This window comes from Cryptotermes secundus, unplaced genomic scaffold (genome assembly GCF_002891405.2).
Source record: "Cryptotermes secundus unplaced genomic scaffold, Csec_1.0 scaffold254, whole genome shotgun sequence".
Classification (NCBI taxonomy): domain Eukaryota; kingdom Metazoa; phylum Arthropoda; class Insecta; order Blattodea; family Kalotermitidae; genus Cryptotermes; species Cryptotermes secundus.
In genome coordinates, this window is record NW_019729211.1 from 216,365 (window position 1) to 243,558 (window position 27,194).

The 27,194-nt window shown below is 39.7% G+C and overlaps 1 protein-coding gene across 2 annotated transcripts in view; it reads left to right on the top strand.

Moving 5' to 3' along the window:
• Positions 1-27,194, top strand: part of LOC111865377 (segment polarity protein dishevelled homolog DVL-3) — a 70,082-nt gene that overhangs the window by 5,951 nt on the left and 36,937 nt on the right. The window contains exons 4-10 of one of the 2 annotated variants that reach the window (XM_023853349.2): positions 7,389-7,474; positions 15,606-15,668; positions 18,072-18,254; positions 24,203-24,449; positions 25,275-25,403; positions 26,343-26,470; positions 26,557-26,643. In XM_023853349.2, the coding sequence (XP_023709117.1) occupies positions 7,389-7,474; positions 15,606-15,668; positions 18,072-18,254; positions 24,203-24,449; positions 25,275-25,403; positions 26,343-26,470; positions 26,557-26,643 (923 nt within the window). The remainder of the gene's footprint in view (positions 1-7,388; positions 7,475-15,605; positions 15,669-18,071; positions 18,255-24,202; positions 24,450-25,274; positions 25,404-26,342; positions 26,471-26,556; positions 26,644-27,194) is intronic. The other variant, XM_023853351.2, reaches the window with a different exon arrangement.

Below are 27,194 nucleotides of genomic sequence, written 5' to 3' on the forward strand. Positions count from 1 at the left end.
GAACTCAAAATTGCTGATAAGTCTGCTCCTGGTTTAACTAAGCCTGTAATATATATATATATATATATATAAAATATGAATTCAGCAGCAGAGTAGAATGGGTGTGTATTTAAGTATGTTTTAGTTCTACCTTAAATTGTTTCTTCATTCATATAGTATGTCACACCTTGAAGCACAATACAGTTACATAGTATTCCCCATGCAGAAACTATCACATTAGATTAAATTGCATCGGGTGTTCCTTCCCCGGGGGTAAAGGGGCAGAAGTGTGAAGCTGATCACCCACCCCCAGCTAGTACCAAGATCAAGAATGGTGGAGCTATACCTCCACTCCTGCATGTGTCTTCATGGCATAATGCTTAAATGATTAAGCACAGGGACAACTTTGTCTTTCCCTTACCTTATGTAATCATACTATTAACCATTGAATAGCAGTATAGTTTAGAGATAGGTCCACATATAACCATACTTGACTATAGCCAGTATATGCAACTACAGGCATAAACTTTACAGCCAGACACACTATTAGGCAAGATAGTTCTTAGTAATATGAACCCATCTGCAGAGTAGAAGGTGTGAGATTATAGCAGTTCTTTCAGTGTAATTGTTTATTGTTTGAAACTAAACATTTAATTTTTCGGAAGGTTACTGAATACATATAGTTTTCTTGTAGCTTAGCAGACTTTTGTGGCAGATTGTAAGATTTGCGGATCATCTGTGAAGATCCTATTTCTGTCTCTGTTCTCTGCATGGAGCCATTGAGTTTTTCTGAAAAACTTCTAAATTGTTAATTACAAGTGTTTGAGGAGAGTCAGGGAAAGGTGTGGTACAAGGTAGCTTAACCACTGCCTCATTACTGTTAATTACACTTTCTTATTTGACCACTACTTAGGATTGCCCTAGTTAAGGTTTACAGTGAAAGTAAATAGTAAAGTGACATGGTTATAATGGGATTTAATGAGTATGTAACAAAAGTACTAACAAGTTCATTAAGTCCTTGGGCTTACAGTAGTGACCAGTGATCTTAACAGGTCATAATTCAGTTACATACTTAACAGGCAAAAGGGGTAAGAGCAATAAGAAACATACATAAATAAAACAGTGCTATAGCAGTAAATCAAAGACCCATAAACCATACCAGGTGGTAGATCTAGCTGATAAAGTACACTCAAATAACAGAGTACATCAAAGGTAAGCGGAAGATGAAGAGCCCAAGCAAATGTAAAATAAACAGTGCTGAACACAATTTAAATTGCACATCACTCACCTCATGGCCTGAAACCCAATCATTTTACTAGCCACTCATAGGATCAGGATGAGCCATTGCTGTGGATCGAGGAGAAAGTTATTCATTTGAAAGACTAGCCACAAGTAATCTTCCTATATATATCAATGCATTTCAAATTCCAACCAACAAGTAATGTGAGCAAGTAGGCAGGAAGACTTCTGGGAAGGAATAGTAGGGTAAAAGCACTTGGTGTGTGCGAAGGTAGCGACAGGTTGATTCATATGCTGGAATATGCTGAGCTGATGGTTCACAGCCCAGCATCCTTGCCAGACCTCAGTAATTTGGGCCATGGGAGACAGTAGCAGGAGTGTATGTTGAGTGAGAATCATTCATGCTGAAGCATGTGCTCGGAGCAAAACAGGAGTACAAGTGACCATATCACAAGTCCCTGGGCCAGGCACATGTTTTCTCCTGAGCACTGGCCTATAATGGGTGATGTCAAGCAATGACAACAGCACTGGCTAGGAGCACTAGTAGCTTTAATGGATAGCTTGTCTCCAGTACATGTGCAAGTTTCCACACCAAGGTCTGCAGGCAGAGGAGATAATGCCAGCAGCACTGGCAAAACTGAAGAAATTCAACAGGCCACCAAATCTGAAGCTGTAGAGATAGCACACATGTATGCACACTTGTGCGCATGCGTGCACACACACACACAAAATACAACTTGTTTCATGGGGTAATCCACCTCACACACTTCATGTTTGAAGTGACACCACACAGTTGTGTCTGTGGGCCCTGAAAGGAGGAAAAGAAAATACACAAATACTCATATTGTGACATGTGCAACGGAGGACCACTTCCTACACTGCAGTGATGTGGAGGGTGAGTCAGCGCACTGCCCCCCCCCTCCGCGCAGTGACGTAACACACAATGCAGCTGTGACACAGGCAACAGCGGTACCCATTACATAACAGGCGGGCGCTGCGACTATATAAGAGCACTACACTGCCTACAGAGTTAGTTAAAATTGTATCAGCAGCCGAAGACAGCTCTCAAGGCAGCAGCCTACAGTTGAGTTGGAATCTAGCCAGTGGCGAGTTACGAGTTACGGACGCGTGTGTGAGAATCAGTGATAGTTCGTGATAACCGAGTAATAATTGGGAGTGTGTGATAATCAATAATCAATCCTAGAAACTTGATATTAGTAAGATCAGTGATATGCTTATCTGCAAAAGTAATGTTTAAATCAAGCTTCTGACTATTTTTAGTCCAAAATTGTAAAAGATGTGTTTTGTCAAAATTTAAATACATCAAATTACTCCTAAACCACTTATTTAAGTTCAGGTTGTTGAATAAACCAATTAACAATCCGAACGGTGTCTTCAGTAACTAAAACACGTTGCACTGGTGTCAGGAGTGGGTTTGGACTTACACATGTGACCAACAAGATTCAAACCTTAGACATGTGGCAATTTGGTGTCAGAATTGTTTACGAACTTGAACACACCTCAACGAATTATACTGCTACAAAATGGAGAAACAAGTTATGGAAAAAATATTCCTAATGCTGGCAAGATGGGAGGTGAAAATGGATGCTGACTCGAAAGCCTGGCGAGAAGAGGTGGCCGCCTGGTGAGAAAATACTGCTGTGGAGACGAGAGCAACCCACACAAGGACAGCACAACAAGAAGAGGCCCCCATTGCAATACCGGTCGGAGAGACGATGGCCTGCTGAGAAATGGAGGTACATTCAGAACAAAAGCCGGCCTCAGTGGACAGGAAACCTGAGGCGGCTGACAAACGAGGTACCCGCGGAAGATGCTGAAGTAATGCCGGTCAGACAACTGAAGAAGAAAAGGCGTAGGGACCGAAACAAGTGACGAAATATGAAGAACCCGATGCGGGAAAATTGCGGACCCCAGAAGAAGTTGGCCGTAGCCCGCTGAGGGACGAGCCGCTGTGCGGAAGTGGCACGGCAGAAGAAAACCGGCAGGAAGGTGTCCCGCCGTGCAACAGTGGCANTTACAAGAGGTACCCGCAGAAGACGCCGAAGTAATGCCGGTCAGAGAACTGAAGAAGAAAAGGTGTAGGGACCGAAACAAGCGACGAAATATGAAGAATTCGATGCGGGAAAATTGCGGACCCCAGAAGAAGTTGGCCGTAGCCCGCTGAGGGACGAGCCGCTGTGCGGAAGTGGCACGGCAGAAGAAAACCGGCAGGAAGGTGTCCCGCCGTGCAACAGTGGCATGGCATTGGAGGAACATCTTTGATAAATCTTGGACCTGAGGAGATTATGAATCCCGGATGAAGTTGGCTGCCACCTACAGGAAGACATCCCGTCGCGCAACAGTGGCACGACATTGGAGAAATGCCTTCAAGAAGGAAACTCCCCAGGGAACCTTCGGATGCCGGAGAGAGGACTTGGTGCCACGGTCTTGTGTCAGCAAGTGGCTGGAAGACCAGGAGGAACGATGACGTCAGCAAGTGCGGACCACATCGGAAGTGCTGTTACGTCAACATAAAGTACTTCTCAGGGAAGACATACACAAGGATTGGACATTGTGGAGGGGTCGACCCCCTCTGAAATGGAAAAAATGGAATAGTACACAGGAGGAACTGGTAACATAGAAGTACTGGCCTCCCGAGGAAGAGTGCATGTGCGACGAATGAATGTGATACAACGTGATCTTCTAGGTGAGCTGAAAGGAAACCGCTCGAGATGAGCTCGTCTTAGGAGAGCGGTTGTAACAGCTGGAGAACAGATGCTGCAAGAAGAGCCTCCAAAGCAAAGGAACGGGGGTGCACAATTAGGCTATACGGGATGAACAGCCTTAAGGAGGGAGCAGTGTGACATATTGCGCAATGGAGGACCCTCCCTACACAGCAGTGATGTGGCGGGTGAGTCAGCGCTCCATCCCCCCCCTGCGCAGTGACGTAACACACAATGCATCTGTGACACAGGTAACAGGCAACAGCGGTACCCATTGCATAACAGGCGGGCGCTGTGACTATATAAGAGCACTACACTGCCTGCAGAGTTAGTTAAAAGAGTATCAGCGGCCGAAGACAGTTCTCCAGTCAGCAGTGAACAGTTAAGTGTATCAGCCGCCGAAGGCAGTTCTCAAGGCAGCAGCCTACAGTTGAGTTGGAATCTAGCCAGTGGCGAGTTACGAGTTACGGACGCGTGTGTGAGAATCAGTGATAGTTCGTGATAACCGAGTAATAATTGGGAGTGTGTGATACAGTTGCACTTGTATAACTCCCGCGTTATAAAAACGTGTAGAGTGCTGACAGTAGAGTGAATTGAATATTGAATAGGGGTTGTAAATTGTGAAAACCCATAACAGTGTTATAATTAATTGTAGCCGAGACTTGTAGGTTGTTGAATAAACCAATTAACAATCCAGACGGCATCTTCAGTAACTAAAACACGTTACAATATATATAGTTTCTTGCAATAAACATATGGGGCACAGACAACGATTTAAGGAGGGAACTCCCCAGATTCATGGCACTGATCTCTGAGAAAAAGAAAAGTAAGAAAAAACTAGACGTAGACCTCTCTAGAATAGGATCTCTTAACTTGGCTCTCATGCACCCTCCCAACAACAGTTTTCTCCAACTGTAAGGCTTCATATGAAATTAGGGGACTATCAGACTTCTTAAAGATCATCTCCAAAGCAGTCACTTAGATGATTGTCACTTTTGGCACACTTATAGAAATGATCTGTGCTGTTCCGTATGCTCTTCTACCGGTGATGGTGGCCTCAGAAAGCATCTTTTCTTAACACTTGATACAGGGCAGTGTGACTCTGTGCACTATGAACCCAGAATCCTTCCATTGGGGAATTTCAGTTTCTAGCCTCCCAAAACTCAGGATGCGGATTTGCAGTCACTCATCCCAGTTGGAAAATTTGGGAGGAACTGTTGCAGTTATCCATTGTCAGCACCAGACTTCCGACATACAGTGTTTGCACAGAGGCAAGGCAGTAGATTCTCTTCATCACCTGAACACTAAGAATAACTCACAGCTTTATTATTCTAGAAGAGGTATTAAACAACTTTGACTCAATCCATAATAAACAATCTGCTATTCTAATGGGGTTGGAAACTTATGCAGTGATGTAACTGGATTTGACAGTGCACCAGTTATGTTTCTACAGGGTGGGGCATATAAACCTTTCCGATTTCAAAAATGCGTGGAATAGAAATAAAGAAAGATGCAGGCAAAATTATTTTATTATTTGAAAGGACATAGAATGCAGTTTTATTTTAATGGGGTTTAAAAATAATATCTTCCAAATGGCCACCTCTGTTTTCCATACACTGACGGAGCCTGTTTCGGAAGTTTTCCGTGACTCTACGAGTCATATTCCGTGGAATAGTGTTGATTTCTTCGGTGGTGGCAGTCTTCAGTTCATCGATAGTTCGGGGATGATGTGTGTACACCTTTGCCTTGAGGCATGATGTTAGATCAGGCGATCTGGGGGGCCACCCAATGTCACCCCGCGAAGAGAGGAAGACCAGGAAACATTTGTCTTAGAATCTCCATTGAATGATGCGAGGTGTGGGCTGTAGCACCATCTTGTTAGAACCAGATATCTTCCAGGTCTTGATCTTGCAATAATTCATCGAGTTTCGGTAGTAGGAAATTTTCAAGCATGTAACATTACCGAGCAGAAGTCACTGTAATGACTTCGCCATCTTCTTTGAAGAAGTAGCGACCCCAGACACCACAATCAGCCTGAAGATTTTCTTTTTAATGCAGAAGATGTCGCTCTAAAATATGATGCCCAATTTCTAATTGTTGGTCCAGTGGGAATGGGATCACGCTGACTGAGTGAGTGCAAAAGGCTTGCTGGGTTTTGATCACAGAACCGCCATTTTTAATAAACTCTTCCAGCATGAATGCACGATGTTCTCCTGACCAAGCCATTGTGTGTACTGAAAACTGCATGATATAATGCGTCTAACGATACCATCCCCACCACTCTACTCCCTCCCTAGCCTCAGCAATGACCTTGTGAAGTCGGAAAGGTTAATATGCCCCACCCTGTAGAAGAAATGGTGTATGGCTGTAACTAACCATGTAGGGTTATACATCTGTGACTGGAGGAAATTTCTTCAACATCCAGTCTTCTCATAAGCATGAAGTATTGGACATGCAGGTCAACTTTATACCTATGGTCTCCAATTACCAGTCACTGTGATGGACAAATCAGAAACCAGTCACTGCATTTCCTTCAAATTGGTATTAGGCAGGCAAATGGAATGCAGTGGCTAAATGTTTATACCAGAACATCTGTGTGCAGATTGGACAGCTGGAGTACACAGGCACCATGGTGTCTCATAAACCTATTTTCTTACTTTAAGAAAGGAAAGTAGGCCAAAATGTTACATCTTTTGTAAAATGGCACCCAGGGATAGATTTGTAGAGTGTTGGAGACCTCTAAGAAACTTGGCATCTTGATCCTATAACCAAATTTCTGAAACCTTATGATCCTTTAAGGTCATACTTCCTGCCAGAGGTGGTAGGCATTTACTGGGTAATCGGAGAGTGTGGTTTTTAACTACAAGCTCCATTTGCAATAAAAGCCAGAGGAAGAGTGCACACATTAAAATTAGGCATTTCTGTGTTCAGTTGAGAAGAATGTGATGGTATGAAAAATTATGAAGTTAAAATATAACATAGGTGGTGTTAAGTAAAATAAAAAAAAAAAAATATATATATAAATAGATATATAAAGTGTCATAAAGTACTTGAATGCAGTTAGAAATAATCCACGTCATTCATAACATTTTGTAACATGGATTATGAACAGAGACGAACAAACAAACTCCATGGCCTGTAGTCCACAAGTGAGCTATAACAACCAAGCGACCACCGCTTGTCAGTGAAGTTAGTGCCAACTTTTGCAGATAGAGGGTGTCATGTTGTCAGTGCAGCAGAGCCCCATGGCCGTTGGAGCTGCTATTTCCTTGAAATAGCTCCTCAGTTATCCTCACGAGGCTGAGTGGACCGTGTTCCAGACACACTGCTTCTCAGAAAATCTGGTGGTGCTGGAAATCGAACCTGGGACCTCTGGATCTGTAGCCAGAAACTCTGACTGCCAGACCACAGAGAATGTTGCAGTAAACCATTATCTCTATGTTACAGTGTCATCAATCCAATTCATGGCGGTAGAACAAATGTGGAGGATACAACATGCACAGAGACAGAATCTATCATTAGCTGTCGTCAGGGTAAGTGTAGGTTTATCTGTCTTAATCTTAACTTTTTAGTAATTGTTTTTTAGTTGAAACAGTGCATTAATATTGTACAGAACTTTACAAATATATTTGGGATATGGGCTCTTGTTTCTTCATAAACTTACAAATTCTCATACATTGGTATGCATATTAAAGTTCTCATCATGTCCTAATATGTGCTGTTTGTGATCCTCTTATTCAGAATACTATCTTCTCTGGAGCACTTGCTTTTTAAATATACAGACAGCAACAACTTTTTAAAATCGTTGTGTATGAATCTCATTAGTAGTTCTCAGAAATAAATTTTAAAACATATCTGTCCAGTCCTTTTATGGCCCTGAGCCACTTTTTAAACACTCATATATAGCAGCAGGCAACATAGTTTCACAGATTAGTAGGGAATCTGAAATTTAGCAATACTGGGAAACAAACACTGATTGTCGTTTAGTAGAGATGGAGTAGTTTGTCATTAAAAGAAGAGACTGGTTGTGGATTTCTGAAGGATTATGAAGGAGTGGGAATGAAGGTTTGCTAGATTCAAAGATGACAGTATATCTTTGATTTAATTATGAATGGTTGGCACAAAAAAAAATGGATTTCATTTTGTAGGTCAGATCTCATTTTCTAGGCATTTGTGAGTTTCAAATTTTTTTTTAGATTGTACTGAAAGATAAAATCTTGGTTTTTGATGCAGACAGTGATTTCTCAGTCTTGAACTCTGAACTACTTGAGATAACTGTGTTTGCTTTGTGCCAAAGTATGTGCACTCTAAACATAATTTATCTTGCACCCTCATTTTGTCCTGGGTGAAAAAGGACATACTCCTAGATTTGAATTTTTTAAATACAGTGGTTTGTGAAAACATCCATTGAAAAAGGATCTGATTTCAGAAGGGACATGTATTGGTAAACTTTGTTGTGAAGAAGTGGGTACTGTTATAAATTGTGATTACATTAAAAGAAAAAAAGATCCAGTGAAGGAAATTTTCATTTTCATCTTGATTGTTAAAGTTTTTCCAAATTCTTTTCTCAAACTGAAAGTCTCACATATGCCCATCATTTTCTCAGCTAGTGGCTTTTTACCATATGCATTCTCTCCTTTTTTCCTGTTGCTCCCACTTGGAGCTTAGGGCATCTGTGAAACTCTTTGTTTCACTTCAGTTTCTTAATCCTAAGACAGTAGAACTCATTGGACAGAGGATCAGCCCCTCTCAAGGCCACTACCTACACAAATACAGAATAAATGCAGACAAACATCCATGCCTTAAGTGGGATTCGAACCCATTATCCAAATATTTGAGCGAGAGGAGATAGTTCATGTCATGGAACAAGACCTTGAGGCGTGTTCTTGAAATGTCACTTTATTACTCTTCCACGTAACTACAATTCGACGTAACTGTAACACAAAATGTTGAACAAGTAATTTCACAATCAGTCCTTTCATGTTAACAACTCTCACTAGAATGTAAAATTGTTCATCTCTCCGTGCTGGCTAACCCCTGGCTTCTGTCAACACCACTGCCCCAGCCTATATATATATATCGGACAAGTGGGAAGTGTCGCCACCAGCAGCACATCTACTGTTATGTCACAGCAGGGAAGTGTTGAAGTGTTTACTGTCTCGTTGCCGAGCAGCAGCTCCCCGCTGTTGCGTCATAGCGGGGAAGTGTTTACCGGCTCGAAAATAACACGCAACAACTAGTAGAGCAAACGCATATGCAGTCATGGGTCATAAGTCAAGGAATTAAAGAGAAAAGAAGTCTCAGTTACCAACAGTTCATGCCTTAGACCACACAGCCACTGTGATCGGCACCATATACGTTATTAGAAACCAAATGCAAGATGAAGATAAAATTACACTGTGATGTGTTAAGTAAAATGTGTTTAGATACGTAAAATATCATTGAGAGGATGCTGGTAAGAAAAGATCATTAGTATTGGTGTGTTTTTTTAACTCTTTCTTTGTATTGCCTCTGTTTATAACTGTCATCATTTGCAATCGGATATTAACTCTGTGCAAAACTGGTGTACCACTAACCATATGATGCTGGAGGCTGATGAAAGAAAAGTTACTTTCTCCAGAAAAACTAGTGTAATGACTTTGAACATTGTCCTTTGTAACTCTGATATGCTATATACAGATTGCATTGAAGACCTTAGTGTTTTTTTTTTTAACTTTAAATGATACCTCTATTAGCATGTTCAGTATTTATTTTCTTATGCTATAAAGTTTATAAAGTTGTTAGGTTTAACACAGGCAAGAAATGCAAGATCTTTTGTTTCTTCATCAGACAATTTTTTGATGCTATATGTTAGTGGAGTTAGGATGAAATGTGTTTGTCTTGAGTTTTTGTATCAAAACTGAATCCACCAAGGTAGAAATTGTCCAGAGAAAGCTCTCTGCCACATGTTACAATAGGTCCTTAAAAATCATAATTCATGCAGTTATTAATCATAGTTTCCTTAACTTAGAATTGCAGACTTTAGTTATGGGATGGTGCTGTTTTGAGACATTATTTGCAGGTGGTGTTTTTAATGGTTTTATTATCTGGCCTGTGCTTTTTAAGCTTTTGGTAGCAGAGTTTCAGCCAGAAATGTTAGGGAATTCACTATTTTCTTTTACGTAATAAATGCCTTTCTGTTTGCTGGGCATCAGCAGCTAATGAAGTAGGTAACAACCTCATTGTGTATGATAGTCATTTCTTTAACATAAGTCTTTTGTTAATTTGGTTAACAAAGAGTTACCACATTTTGTTACATTCAGCATTGTTACAAAGTTATGTTTGCTCTGCATCAGCTAGACAGTAGAATGTTGTATATGCATGTATTTGTCCTACATCTCTATATTGTTTTCTTTTGCTTTTTATTTGTTATATTGTGATAAATCTACTTGGCTCCAGTAGCTGTTCAGTGAACCCATAAAAATACAAATTTATTGTTCTTGTTGTTATTGTCATGCTTGTCATCATCAGTATTGTATTATTAAAGCTGGGATAGCTCAGTATAGCAACAGGCTCTGGGCTGGATGGCCAAGGAATTGGTGTTCAATTCCCAGCAGGAGCAAGAGACTTTCCTCTTCTCAACATTGTCTAGACTTTCTGCAGCGGTAAGGTAGCAGGGGTGTGAAGCTGACCACATCTCCATCTAGTGCCATGGTCAAGAATGGTGGAGCTGTATCTGTATTCCCTCATATGTATTCATGGTGTGGTGCTTAATTAATAACACACAAGGAAAACAGTTGTTTATCATTGTCTTCGTCATTGCCATCATCATCATCATCATCATTTATTTATTTCTTCTAACACATATCTTCAAGCTGATGTTGAAGATAGGTGTTATCTGGTTTGATTTAAAATTATCCTTTTAACTGTGCTTATTCAGTGCAGTCATCTTGAGGCTTCTGGAAATCGTTGATCTTTTCTCGTGGAGTCAGATGCACCTGCCATATAGTCATGCCCCAGAGATTCAGTTGCTAGTGAAATTAGGAGACCTATAGTATAATATATTATACCCATATTAGAGCAGATGCAGTTTTTCTGTTCAATTCACAATGGCAAACTTAAGTTAGAATTGAAATTTTTTCATGCCATGCTTGATTTTATTTGAATGGATAATTGAACACACAAGATTACAGCTACAAGAACACACATAATCTATCTTTATATCCAGAATTCCACTCCATTATGCAAAATTTGCTGTTTTAGTGTGAGAAGGATTATGGGCCCTGCATTTTATGTATAATTCTGAGAGGTATAGCAGAGATTGTGGCCTCTTGGAATGTAAAAAGGAGTTTCTTCTACCCTGAAGTTGGTGGCTGAAGATTTCTCTGAAATGCTGGTATCTTTGTACCAAACTATGTGGCCTCACATCCCATCTTCATGTTCACCATCATGAAAATGTTATACCTGATATATAAAGAAGTCTCTGTAAGTGAGTTAGTAACATTCACTCTGTGTGTTTTTGCTGAGTTCTCACTCTCACCTCAGGTGACTGAATAGGAAATGTGAAAGCCAGCACAGTGATCACAGATGGTAGAAAGGCCATACCTAGACAGAGTTTCTGTCTGCATAGTTGAATATTACAGCATTCAATCAGAAATAACCAACCTATATTTCTTCATAATATTGTTTTAAAATATGCAACAGCTTTCCGTATTCACTTGCTACCTTTTATTATGGTTATTTTTCAGTTTTCCTTCAGTGTACATCTAGTTGTCATTGAGAATACATTTATAGTCATATTTTACCATAGGGCACTTGACAGAGTAAGTGGTATGTGCTCCTTGTGGTCTTGAAGGTTCAGTTTGCACAGTTACCTAGCAAGCATTCCTGCATTTTATACAAATGTTGTTTTGATTTTGGAATGTTTTTTTAAATACTAAATGCTTTTATAAATGTTGCAGGAAATGTTACTTTTGGAGTAGGTTCAGAGGTCTCCTTGTCACTTTTTTATTCTCCCAGTTTTGTATTTGCTACTTTGTTGCATTGCTGTCTAATTTGCATGCCAGTTTAATACAGTGGAACCTCGCTTAACGAGCATAATTAGTTCCAGAATCTTACTCGTAATGCGAAACACTTTTTAAGCGAAACAATATTTCCCATATAAATTAATGTAAAATACGATAATGCATTCCATGCCAAAAAAAATACTCAAAACATTTTATGTATAACGTTTATTCAAAGAAAATTATATATACATTGTTAAGGAGTGTGAATCATCTTCATCTTTTCTTCTATGCGGAATGAACCAACCTGGAATGCGAATTCGATTTGCAGAAAACAAAAACAAAAAATTGAAATAATTAGTTTATTATTTATGATACATATCTAATTCTTTTTTACTAGAAAGCTGTCTAGAGACATTTGTTTTTGCCGACGGTTCAAAATTTGGTGAAAATGCAACACAGCATTATCATTAAATAAATTTGTAGCGCGCATAGCCACTCCCTTATTAGGGTGATGCTTCTCAGTGTACAATGCAACAGTTTCCCATGCCTTCAGCATTTCTCTTATTGCGCCAGAAGATTGTTGCTTTGCTGTTATCTCCTCCTCCTCTGACAAACTCTCCTCCACAACTTCTTGCTGTGAAACACAATGCAACTCCATAAGCTCTTCGATGGTCAGCTCTTGGCTGTGCTCTTCCACAAGCTCATCGATATCATTGTTATCCACCTCCAGCCCCATGATCTTGGCCAAAGACACAATCTCGTTGACTACAGGCTCCACAGGTACTATCTCAAACCCCTCAAAGTCACATTCGACAAAGCTCTCCGGCCAAAGCTTCTTCCAAGCAGAAGTGAGGGTTCTCTTGGTAACCCCTTCCCACGCCTTTACGATCATCTTGAGGCCGGCAATGATGTGAAAGTGATATTTCCAAAACTCTGTGAGAGTGAGATTGGTCCCTTCAGTCACCTCAAAACAACGCTTGAAGAGTGCTTTAGTGTACAGCTTCTTAAAGTTAGAAATAACCTGCTGGTCCATAGGCTGGAATAATGGAGTGGTGTTGGGAGGCAGAAACTGGATCTTGATGAATTTAAATTCTTCAAGGATGTCATCTTGAAGGTCTGGAGGATGGGCAGGAGCATTGTCCATAACAAGCAAGACATGGAGTGGCAGATTCGTCTCAAGCAAATATTTTTTCACAGAAGGACCAAACACTTCATTGATCCAATCAGTAAAAAGGTCACGTGTCACCCAAGCCTTGTTGTTGGACCTCCACATCACATTTAGCCTGCTCTTCTGGACTTTACACTTCTTGAAGGCTCATGGAGTTTCTGAATGGTAAACAAGCAGGGGTTTAATTTTCAAATCGCCGCTTGCATTGGCACAAAATAGCAGTATGTGACAGTCTTTCATTGGCTTATGGCCGGGCAATGCATTATACTCTGCTGTTATATAGGTTCGCTTCAGCATCTTTTTGCAGAAGACACCCATCTCATCAGTAATTAAAAAACCTGTTGTGGCAGGTAACCCTCAGAATCTACGAGCTTCTTGAAGTCGCTGATGAAGTTCTCTGCTGCCTTTGTGTCAGAGCTTGCTGCTTCACCATGCCTTACAACACTGTAGATGCCGGTTCTTCTCTTAAAATTCTCGAACCACCCACGGCTTCCCTTAAATGCTTCTTCTTCGGCCATTGATGATCCTGGCGTCTTCTTAACGAGGTCGGTGAAAATCACTTTTGCCTTCTTACAAATGATGTTCTCGTTAATAGTGTTGCCTTGCAATTGCTTTTCGTTTGTCAATATGAGGAGCAACCTTTCAACGTTGTCAAGAATACATAACCATTGCATAGATATTCTTGTCACTCCCTTTGAAGCATCTATCTCCTTAATCTTGTCCTTGTTCTTGAGGATAGAGCAAATCGTTGATGTAGACTGAGTGTATGTGCGTGCTAGATCAGCCACGCTCACACCTCGTTCTCGCTTTTCAATTATTTTACGTTTCATTTCTATGGTTAATTTTATTCTCTTATGGCTGTCTTTTTGCGGCTTTTTCTCTGGCAACATTTTTGCAAGGGTTATTAAACTTTGCACACAAAATATCACAAATAATATGTCTGAACACAAGTTTGGAAAAATGTGTGATCACAAGCTACACTAAGATGCTAGCAGAACGAGTGCTGAACACAGACTGATGTAGCAAGCGCACAATCCGGGACTTCCCCTCACACTCATTATGCGAATTACTCGTTATGAGAGGTGCTCATTAAGTGAAGTTCCACTGTACTACTCTATCCAAAAAGTATCCGACCATGGGCCGGGAAAAAAAGTTCTGTATCTGGGTGGTTACAGTACCTAATCGCCTTCAAAGTAGGCCCCTTGTGACTCCACACACTTAGCCCAGCGGTCCTCAGATCGCTGGAAGCAATTCTGGAAGGCTTCTTTTGGAATGGTGTGCAGCTGCGCTGTCGTGTTCTGTGTGATTTCCTCACGGCTGTCAAAACGGCAGCCTTTTAGCAGTGTCTTCAATCTCGGGAACAGCCAGAAATCACAAGGAGCCATGTCAGGAGAGTAGGGAGCCTGGGAAACCTGCGGAATGCCGTGCTTGGCCAGGAAACCCTGGATCAGGTGTGATGAATGAGCTGGGGCATTGTCATGATGCAGCTGCCAGTTGTGTGCATCCCACAGCTCCAGTCTCTTGCGCCGAACTGCATCACGAAGATGGTGGAGGACTTCTTGGTAGTACTCCTTATTGACAGTCTGGCCTAGTGGTGCGTACTCATAATGCTAAAACCCCGGTAATCGAAAAAAACAGTCAGTATCACCTTCACATTGCTCTGAACCTGTCGTGCTCTTTTGGGCCTCAGCGATGTTGGATGCTTCATTGTGACGCCTGGACCTGGGTTTCCCCTTCATATCCATACACCCACGACTCATCACCAGTGATCAGAGTCTTCAGGAACTCAGGATCCCTGTTAGCACACTCCAGCATGTCCTGCTGACCTCAAGGCAGAGTTGTTGCTCCTCCGGCGAAAGCAGCTTGGGCACAAATTTTGCATGCCCAAATCCTCAGTTAAAATTGTGTTTGCGGAACCTCTGCTGGTCCCAACCTCATCAGCAACTTCACAGATAGCCAAACGACGGTCCTTCATGATCAGTGTCCGCACTTTTTCAATGACATCAGCATTTCGGCTTGTTGACGGTCTCCCAGAACGCTGCTCACTGTCCACTGACATAGGCCATATTTAAAGCGGTTGAACCACTCTTTAATTTGAGTGACCCCTGTTGCATCATTGCCGAAAGCCTGCTGAATTTTGCGGATTGTTTCCGCTTGAGTATCCCCAAGTTTCTGACAAAACTTAATTTAGTATCACTGCTCCAAGCGTTCTGTCATCTTGAGCAAAACGGAAGGCGACAAACACGTGTTACACCACTTTGCTATCTGGCAGTCACAGATGCATCCAGAAGTATTGAGAGTCAGCAAAAAATCACACATGCGCATGAAAGTCCCTTCTACCACTACGCTCAGTTTCCCCACCCTTTGGCCATTACTTACAGCGGAAAAAAATAAAGTCGGATACTTTTTGGACATACGGTATATGGATTTGTTTTGTTTCATTTTTATATAGACACAGTAGTGACTACTAAGTTTTGCAGCTTCTTATTTTTGATGTCTTTATTATTTTAGGGCATCATAATGTTCACAAAGGGTCTAGACCTCATCATGGAGACAAGTACAATAAATACAATGGTAAGTGAGGTCACCATGAAAGTATGTATACATGATATCTAGCTGTCTGAACTTCATACTTTCTTCAGTTTTTGGAATGGTGGGACGTTTCTGTCTTCTACTTTCATGTATGCAAATAGTTTTTCAACAAATATGAAGTGATAGTAAATAACTTTTCCAATTTCAGAACTTAATGAGCGTTGTATCCTTACAGTATGGAAATCGGCTGCACTGGATAAATTAAATTATTTGTGTTAGGACATTCATTTTTAAATAAAATATTGTTGTAAGATATAGGTTAGGAAGGGGGATCATTCAGAATTATAAAGTAATAACCACTCAGTTTATCAAGAAATTTCTCACCTTATGTGGAACCAGAAGGTTCACAAGAATCCACTACTGGAACTGGTTCTAAATAGCGTGAATCCAGTACATATCCTCAAACTCTATTTATTTAATATTCAATTTACTATTGTAATAACCAGGAATGTAGCAGAAAATGGGGTGATTATTAATGAGACTCAGTTGAATTAGTACATTTAATTTTTTGGTCGAGCAAGAGCTTGACTGTGCCTAGTGGCAAAGGGAATATTGACTTCTGATCTTTTATATTCATGAAGAAACTGAACTTGCTCAGACTCTCATATGCTGAAATTGATACAGACTCTTTATTAGTGTCCAGTAATCCTTCTGCTCTGAAGCTAAGAAATCAATATGTAACTAGTGAATCTAGTAATCCAAGATGTTCAGAATACTAAATCCACCTGTTTCAGGTGTTATCAGAGATGAACTTGAAGTATGATTGTGATTAAATTCAGCTTTTTGTAGCTGTTTCATAAAGGGTTTATAAATTGATAAAGTCAAGACAGTAACCAAACATATTGTCATGTGTATTAATGATACCTCTTTATTATATCTGTCACAACACAACCAATATCAAGATCAGACCATTTTCGGCCCTGCTACATGTTTCGGCTATTGATAGCCATCATCAGGCAAACACATGATTTACACACACATATACACCACTGAACCGCAGCACCAACAAAATTGGATACAATATTATTAAAATATATAAAAAAAACTTGACATAGAAAATACAATAAATCAAGTTATATAAAACAGAATTATGATATAAAATAAGAATAAAATTATTTTGGTGTTTTTACGTTAATGTGTCAGTCGTTGGTTTGTGATTTGTTTTTTGTTTCGTTCCCACGGACAAATTGGAACAACGAGTCGTCGTTTACCTTCCCTACAGTACGGACAATACTTTGTGAGATGAGGCACTGCCTAATATTATAATTTACTTTACTACATCTACATTACGAGCTTCATACACAATATAAGTATGAATATTCCAACTTGTCCACATAGAAACACCACATAGAAAACACCTCTTTTGTTGTCCTTCATCACCACTTGGCATGGACCACAGCAGAAAAAGCAGCCTTTATTGTTGTGTGACATCACCACTTACACAGGAATGAGCTTAGTGTGCATTGCCTAGCAATGGTCCATGGACAGACTACAGAAACACTGCTCCTATATTGTTGAGAATGTGTGTTTATTGGCCCATTACCTAGCAGTGGGTTGATACTTCACAGAAATGATATCAGATACAATGGAAATCCCTCACTTTGAAGAAAGGCATGCCAGAGTGCCACTGGGAATCACTAAAGACCTTGTTTTATTATTCTCTTTGTAAGAGTGACATTTTTTCTACACTCTTCAGTTAGTCAACTCTGTTAACTAGAGGGATAGCAAGTGAATCTATGGAAATTCAAGAGAGATCAGAGAGAATTCTTTGTTTTGTACGTCAGTCCCAAGCCCTTCCATTGTAGCTGCAAGAAAATATTGCCCTTTCTATGGTTGCAAGCGGATGCTTGCATTGTAGCTGAGATACAGAGTGCATTAATTTCTTCTGAGTTCATAGTAAATTCGAATGTCGTAGTTTCATTTCATCATATAATGGCAGTGAAACGTTATATTGAAGACGATGACGTGATGTGCGACTGTACATTCTCAGGTTCTTTGAGGAATGCCATACAAAGACGCGATTCAGTTAGATGAAAGGGGTGGGGGAGTGAAGCCCATATATATGTCAAGATGCTAACAGAAGTATGTACATTGAATTTTACTATATTTAAAAATAATTATTTAGAATTGTGTGTACTTCTACTAGCAGCGTTTAAATGCCCAAATGCATGCATATGTGTAATTTAGTTATGCCTGTAACTTTCAGTGTGCACTTCAGATGTTAAAGGTTAATATAGACATTGAAGTTGCCACTTTCATCGCATACCTACGAGTAATAATAATAAACATACATAACCTCATTGACGATATACGTTCACACTTATTTTTCTTTCTTATATGAAAATTTTCTTACTGTGAGTAATGAATGTTTTGTTTTCCTGTCAGGTTTACGGATAAATGGACATTCAAAACATAGATCTGGACATGGTTACGAGTCAAGTTCAATGCTCAGTTCTGACCTGGAGACAACAAGTTTCTTGGAATCTGAAGATGATGCTTCAAGTAGAATTACCACCACCACTGGCAGAGCCACCAACCTTTCTGTTGACAGACAGACTCTAGGAACTGGTATTACATTTGTAATGAGCATTGCATGGGGAAACAATATGAAGCTAAAAGTTACATAATTTCTTCTTTTCTATGCTTATATTAAATGATTTCTTCGTTTCTATGTTTATATTACATGGTTCTGATGACTGTCTCAAAGTTTTCTCTGATTTTGTCACCCACACATATCTGAATGTGAAAAATTCCATTTTCTTCTGGCCAAATTTTATCCTCCTTGACCTGTCTTATCTAGGAATACACTGAACAATCCAGTGTTCTTTTTTCCTTTGCTTTATATTGTAGTACCCCAGTAAGTTTCAGTGGCTTACACCTGCCAGAACATTAGAGTTGGTTATAGTTTATGCTTCATGTTGTCTGTGTTTGTTTGTTATGAGAAGAAAGCAGAAAAACTCTGTATTGAAACAGGGATATGAAGTAAATTCAATACTGTAGTAAGGTTTAATACTCCTTTCTGTATTATACCTTTCTTTGTAGGTCCCTTCTTGTGATCTAATCATCTGAGAGTTTCCCCCTTAAGTTCATATTGGTATTTGTTTCTCCTTACTAAGATTCTTTAAGATTTTCATCGTTGGTCATCAAAAAAAAAAAAAAGATAACTACTCTATCAGTACGAAAGATGATGCAAGGTAATTAAGGATTTTGATGTACATATACATATACATTCTTTAACTTTGAGGTGAAATTGAAATAAGAATTTAGAAACATTGAGAACTGAGGCATGATCAAGAATTTTCTGTAATAGACCAATTGTTTTCTCTGTAATAGTTTAAAACATTAGCCACTTTTTAGTGTGCTACCATATTTACACAAATGGAAGATGATTCTGAATGGAATACACCTTCTCACTAGGGCACATGCCTGCACAGAAAAAATATGAGTAATTTTATGAATCAGTTTCTTTCACCACTCACCCGCAACTAATGCCAAGGTCAAGAAACTGGATGTATAGATCCACTCTCCCATACAACTTCATGGCTTACTGCTTGATAAGTTAAGTACAGGGACAGCTTTTACTCTTATTAAAAACACGTGAAAGATAATAAATATTAGAAAGTATGTTGTATTTTGAATTTATTGAGTTAGTTTCCTTCTTGAAGTCACTAACCTTTTTTCAGCTTCACCAGTCATATCATCTATCTCAGCTTCAGTGTCTTCACAGTTCTCCTTATCACTCTCACTGTTATGTTCACAGCCAACATTCCCAACTTCTTCCTCTCATCTATTGAATCAACTTCATCAGATATAGAACAGTTTTTAAGTCCTTTGACTGTCACTTCTGGAGAGATCCATTGCCATGGTGTTGATGTCCTGGGCCCCATTGTTGTCTTGGAGGTGTCAGAACATGGTTCTCTGTCAAGAGCTATTTGGAGTACAGTTATTTCAGATGATCCTTAAGAGGCTTATTCACTTGAATGTGAAGTTATGAAGCCTTCCCTGCAAGTATGATCACAAAGTCAGTGTTCACTGCATGAATCAGATCTGATACCCTGTGTTAACACATTGCGGACCGGTGGTTTAAACATTTAAATCACCCTGGGGACCGGCGTTTTTAAACCTACTACCCTAACTTGTGCACTGTTCACTTTAAAAATTAATATAAAATCTCCTAATTAATTTTATGAACTGAAATTTTTGGAGAACACTTACCAGAGCTCCTAGAAATGCTTGCGCATGTGATATCTCTGGAAACATTCCCCTTTGGGAAGAGGCATTATGCAGAAGTTGCACATGTAGGCAGTTCTACTCTTCTTCTTGTGCTCTGCGCACACACGGCACTGCCTAGAAGGGTGTTTCTTCTTGCAATATTCCCTCTTCACAATTTTCACGAGAATATGTTTCTGCATATCACCTGAGAGTTGGCCAGGGGGGTCTACTTGAGGCCTCTGGCGGGTGTGAACAGATGGCCCCGGCTGCACTACGTCTGTGTCTGACGCAGGTACTGCCGCCACCGTGACGTCAGTAGCCCAAGCTTTTGCCAGTTTCAACAGAAATGCTTTGTATTTCAAAGTAGAATTTCTGTTCACCTTTTTGAAAACCGTAAGTGAATCGAAAATTGCACAGTTTATAAGCCACAGTGCAACTTTCTTCGTCCATTTTACTGTTTTCCTAGGAAGGGAATAATAGGCCAAGAACTGGTCGGCCCTATCAACTCCTTTCATGAACATATTATACTCGGAAATACAAAGAGGCTTCTTTACTTGCCCGTGTCGTCTTTGAACATCGACCATGCTCGAATTGTGAATAGTGGAAACCATATTCACAATGCGAGTATCCCTCCAGGACTGAAGAAGAATGTCCCCCTTCCGTCAAAGAAACTATCTCCAAAAAACAGTGACACAACTTCAGACACGTCCGTTGGGTCCGATGGCATCTGCTTCACCCCCGGATCACCAGTAAACTTTCCCAAAGTGGGGGTTTTGTCCACTTTATCCCATGTAGCTGTCCCGACACTCGCACTTTCAACGGAGCTCTCACTTTCACTTGACACATTTTGGGCAGCCCTGTGGCCCCCGTCACTGTCACTGTCACTGATAATGGCCTCGCTATCAGAAGACGAAGCAGTTGGCAAATCTGATAGCTCATCGGAGAACATATCTAATATTTCCTGTCCTCCGAGAGATCGCAACTGCTTTCGTCTCTGAGCCATGTTGAACTGGTAGCTGCGTGGTTCATACGTGCAAGCTTGGATTAGAACAAAGCCAATTTTGTTTAGGTTGTGACAGGAAATGACTCTGGTCGAGTTACTAGATAAGGCAGCAATCATTCCCGAGGTCATCTACGCAGTAGTTACGATTCAACGAAGCCACACAGCGATATATAGCGTTTTGCAACATAACGTGACCATAGAGGGCCACATGGCCCGCCCGGTCCGCAACGTTTGGAAATGTAGAGGGCCATATGGCCTGTCCGGTCTGCAGTGTGTTAAATGGCCTTTAAATTCATCCATCACAAACATTCCTCATTTTGTCAACAGTACACTTGGTCTCCTGTTCCAGACAACTTTTACCCAGTCTCCTATCAGCTCATATGGTCATCTGTTTCTCAATTTGATACCTGCATTGGCCCCATAAGCATCTGTGCCATAGGCATAAGTTTTCAGTTCACAATCATGTTTAATGGAAACTGCATGCTGTCTGCTAACTCTGTCACCATTACAGTCACTCATTGGCAGATATTTCTAAATGCAGCCTGCGTAAACTCCATGATTTCTCGATATTCTGGTCTCTTGTTCCAGGCAACTTGTAACTAGCCTCCCATCAGTTCATTTAGTCATCCATCTCCTAGTTTGATATCTAATTATTACCCCCATAGGCAGCTATGCCTTAAGCATAGTTTTTCAGTTAATATCACATATGGTAGTAATTACTTGCTGTCTTTTGAACTCTGTCACCATTAAAGTCCTCATTGTCTGATATTTCCTCGACGACAAACTTTGCACCTATATCATTAACCTTTAACGTACAGACTTTTAAATTGCCGGCAGCCCCCTGCGGCTGGTATTTAAATTGCCCTAATTAATTAACATTGCAAACTTTCAGAAAAAAATACATATTTTCCGTTTATGCAACATAGAAATACGAACTAAAAACAGTTTGAAAGACAATAAAATTTTCTACATATACTCAAAAGAGCAATTTTTACAAACGAAAATTAACTGTGATTATTTTGTCATGAAATGCAAAATATAATCTTTTATATATATGTTATGAAATTCCAAAGGACTTTTAATCATGGTGATATTGTAAATATAGTCACACTATATACAATAATATTTTGTTCAGACTGTACATGAGTTTGAACTGCGTCGCTTCACAGTTTACGATACACTCTGCCACGCATGGCACTTCTCAAAGCAGTCCACCTCACACAGAGCGACACCACCCTTATTACAATAGAAGAGCGTGCTCCTGCTTTTCTTATTTAGCGAAACACATGACGTCGTTGTTTCCCTTTGGTTGACCAGCGTTGTGAATGTTTCACCTCCAGTGAACTCAGTTGGGGCCCCTGATAACTTTGGCCTTCCCCGAGAAACACCACTGACCATGATATTCGGCTTGTGCGATTGAAGAATCGTCTTGGGGGAGGGGGTTTCTAGCAAAATCGAATAAATTATGTTGATTGACAAAGCGACACTCTCACCTGTTGGTAATACTCGCAGAATAGTGATGCAAAGTAAATATAATACTAGTTGAAAAGAGTGGCAGTCTGACACTGATACCGAAAGTCGCAGTGGCGAAGATGCCTTTTACTCACAAAGTAATACTAGCTCAGGGGGTTTATACCTCTTCCAAGACGCAAAATAAAAATGATATATAAAGAAATATATGACAGTCTGACACTGACTTTTTAACTGATAAAGAAATATTAGACAATCCAACACTGACTTCCTAACTGATAATTCGTCACTGAAAACCAATCCTTGCATGCATCACACTTCCTTGAAGTCTCTGGAAGCACTCACATGCAAGCACAGAGGAATATTTCCTCATCAATTCTCAAAACAAAGCTGGGCGATATTTGGCTGACCAGGTCATAAACAGTCATATCCAAACGTAAATAGGGTCAAAACCAGTACCGTGATAAACGATTTCTTTGTTCAGAGCTAAGGAATGAACCACTGACATGACCTCATGTAGGTTTGTTTTGGTTTCAAACCCAAGGTCAAACTGTCAGCACTCCCAAAGAGAGCATGTGTCCTGCATCACATATATGTGTCATTCAGCCAACTTGGGTTGCTGCTTGCATCATATATATGTGACATTTGCCCATTAAAGGTTAATGGTGTAATTGGTTGACATATTGAAATATACTGTCATTTCATTGGCATTACCTCAGAGTGTGATGATAACTTTTTGCAAAGTGAAGACCTTCACTGTAAAGAAAACTGGTTCCATTGCAATGTTTGTACATATCACCCTGTGCTGGAATTAAAATATCAGCTTAACTGACATTCCATTCTGTCTTTACTCGTAAATCCATACAAAAAAAACTCCATGGCTTTAGTATGCAAGCGAACTATACCAACTGACTGAGTGACTGCTGCTTGTCAGCGAAGTTATTGCCAACTTTAGCAGATAGAGGGTGTTGCGTGGTCAGCGCAATGAATCCCTATGGCCATTAATTTTGTTTTTCTAGACTGGAGCCTCTACTTTTCCATTCAGGTAGCTCCTCAGTTATCCTCACAAGGCTGAGTGGAGCCAGGAACTCTGACCACTAGACCACAGAGGCGGTCCTTTAAATCCATACAAATGACAATTTGACATAGAATTGGTATAATTTACACTTTTTGTTTAAGTCTTTGGATGGTTGCCTTGGGAGGCAGTGTATTTTCTTGCCTCTTCACAGTTGTTTGTTCATATGTTTTGCATATTTAAATTATAACTGCAGCTTGGTACTTCTGACACATTCACCTTCACATTAATACTTATATTCTTTACATTATATTCTTTACATTTGTCTTTTTTATTGTGAAGGGCTCCTGCTTTAGCACAGATTCTTGTGGCTTTAAAACAGTGACTTACCTCATTTATTTCATAACCCTGATGACACTCTGTACAGCCTTGTAGTAGCATGTGAGTTCTGATATTTGAACGTATTTCTGTCTCTCATGCTTTCTTGCTTGCTACTCTTTAAGCATGTTGGTGTGAACTGTGCCATGGATACTGTAAAAGCTTAAAACCAACTTAAATCAGTGAATACATATAGCACTTAAGTCTGTGACAACTTGTAGTTTAGTAGCCCTTAAAGTGGGGAAAGAACTCACCTTCCATTCAGGCAGGCACCCTTTTGACATGACTCCGATGTTCAAAGCAAAAGCAGTTATCTGAAAATTACCCACAGTTTAAAAATGAAAAGTTAACATGCAAATGAAGAATTTTTTCCTCCCTTGATTTGAGCTTGAAAATTCAAAACTTGTAAATGCCTATTTTATATTGTTTTGTTTATAGCAGATCATAGCAGTGTGTCGCGGTTGCATTTATCTGGCCGTCGTCGCCCACGGCGCCGCCGACATCGTGTTCCGCCTGCTATGTCTCGTACGTCTTCATTCTCTTCCATCACAGACTCGACCATGTCACTCAATATCATCACCGTTACACTCAATATGGATACTGTTAATTTCCTTGGCATCAGCATAGTTGGTCAAAGCAACAAGGGTGGTGATGGAGGTATCTATGTTGGGTCCATCATGAAAGGGTAAATTGTTGTTTTATTTTGCTGGTCATTTTATGCATAGTTTTTGTAGGCTTCATTTTGCAAATATAAATTGTCAGTAAATGTGGACTATATCTTTATTTCATAATTCTTATTGTGTAGAAGTAGGTAAAAAATTTACTAACAAGCTAATCAACTCGATGCAGGAAGCATCTGACATGAATTCATGTGTGTATCCTGGGCATCTTGAGTACAAAAGTTAGTTTTGCTCAGATTCAAGTTTCCAATGCAAAAAACATATGCTGTGCAGCAGAGAGCTTGGACACAGGTGGAGTGAGTGAGGGCACAATATGAAATTGGATACAGAGGTGTAACAAAAATAATTACAATTTATTTATATTGTTCATTTGGTTTCTGCGTGTTACTACGTATGAATATGAAGTTGGTTATTATGGTAGGAGATTTATTTCCTTTACATTTGTTTGTGTGATCTTGCTGTGTAATATATATGTATCACCACCGGTCAAGTTGTCTGTTATCTTACTGGCTAGTTGAAAATTACAGTTTTTGTTTGGTATGCTTAGTTTTTAAATTTTGGATGTTTGTTAACTAATATGGCACAGTTTTGTAGGTAGACAGTAGTTCAGCTGCATTACCCCATGAGTAAACCTTTACTCAGATTTCAACAGCCCTGTAGTGTTATTCCTGAAATGTGCAATAAGAGGAATGTGAGACTAAGTGTAATACCTCCATTTCTCTAAATGAATTGAGTGAGATCTGTAATTCTACATTACATACATTTTCATTTACTGAGAGTAGTTGTATTGAACCTGTACATGATATCTGTACACATTTTCTACTCTGTAGGGGAGCAGTAGCTCTTGATGGACGCATTGAGCCTGGTGATATGATACTGCAGGTGAATGACATTAATTTTGAAAACATGTCCAATGATGAGGCAGTTCGAGTCTTGAGAGAGGTTGTCCAGAAACCAGGGTAAGTTATAATACCAGAGAAGGCCTCTTGACTTGAGGCCAGAATGAATTTCTTAACTTGGAATTATCATACTGTATTGTCTTACTTTTGGGAAATGTGCAATTTCAAGGGAGGGTAGGGATGAAGACACTTAACTGGTAGAAAGACATGGAAGATCTTTGTTAGACCAGTTTCATAACATAAATATTTCATTTCCATGATTATGAGTAGATTGTTACTAATGTGGATGATGGGTGACAGACAGTGGTTTGTTGGTTGCACAGTACCAGGAATTGTTGCTTTGTAATAGTTAAACAAGTCGGCACCACTCACTTCCTGTTTCTCCTGTAGCCTGTTTTTCATTCTGATTTAGTAATGTGTTCCTTTGTTTTTAAAAACTGAAGACAAGGATTCAAAGATTTATAAATGGGCAAGGGACTTAGAGATGTTCAGTTCCTTCAAGTGGACAGTGAACCAGTGCACTGAGTTAATAAATTGCATTTTTTGGGCAAGTGGTATAGGACATGGGACAGCACAATGGATTGTTAAAATGAGGAAGTCTTGTGGAATAAGCACATGGAAATGTGTGTCAGTAGATTAAATGCAGTTTATAAAAATTGTAGAAGAACCAATCTCACATCACTGCCTCATAACTTTTTCTGTACAAGAAACCATCACTTATATGTCATTTTGTGTTTTACCAGTATTGTCATGCTGTTAGAAACATTTAATCGGCAATGTAATCAGAGAAGTGAGAAATTTTACTAATATTTGTTATTCTCAGGTTTCCCATTTGTGTGAATCCATGGTTTGGTGCTTTGTAGTTCTGAGTAACGGAGAGTATTGTGAGCTACAAATGAATAAAATAAGTAAATGTGAATTCATGGCTGTACATTGGAATGCATACGGATAAACATTTGTTTGGACGAGTAACTTATAACATGAACATTAATTTTTCAGGCCTATCAAACTAGTGGTTGCAAAGTGTTGGGACCCCAATCCTAAAGGTTACTTCACAATTCCTAGAACTGAACCTGTAAGGCCAATTGACCCAGGAGCTTGGGTAGCACATACAGCAGCTATTAGAGGTAACATAGTCTTATGTTGTTGTGTATTCTATTGTTGCTTCTACGATTATATTTAGTTCATTAAATATGCATAAAATGGCTTTCAGGAGAATCGTTTCCTGTTCGGCCTCCATCAGTTACAACTCTTACCTCTACCAGCTCCTCCATTACATCAAGTGTGCCTGAGACTGAACGTAAGTAAAGGAATACCTTCTGTGCAGTGAAATGATATCGACAGTTATATACACAGAAGCAAATATGAACAAGTTGTTTATCTGTTAGGCCAGTAGTAGCTTTTAATCTAAGTAATTTACAAAAGATTTGTCTTCTGTTGTTTCTAAACACTTTGTAACAACATGATCAACACTTTCAGAATCTCTTAGGAGATATGTCATTTTGTATTTCCATTCCCATTTTAGTATATAGCAGTTACCGAACTTAAGATCTTCTGTATTCATACGAATACCGTTTACTTATGATTTTAGTACAGCAGAGTTTCTGAAGAACACATCTGTTGGCAAGACCAAGGCCTTACAGAACATGGGGGTTATGGGAAACATACGAGGGGGTACCCAAAAGAAACCGAACTTATTTTTTTTTTAACTTATTTATTCAAATTTTAAGCACAAACCTTCAATCCCCTTCAAAGTACTCTCCACTTACACTAATACACTTGTCTAGTCTTTTATTCCATTTTTCAAAACATTGTCTAAATTCATCTTTTGAGATGCTTGACAGCGCCTCC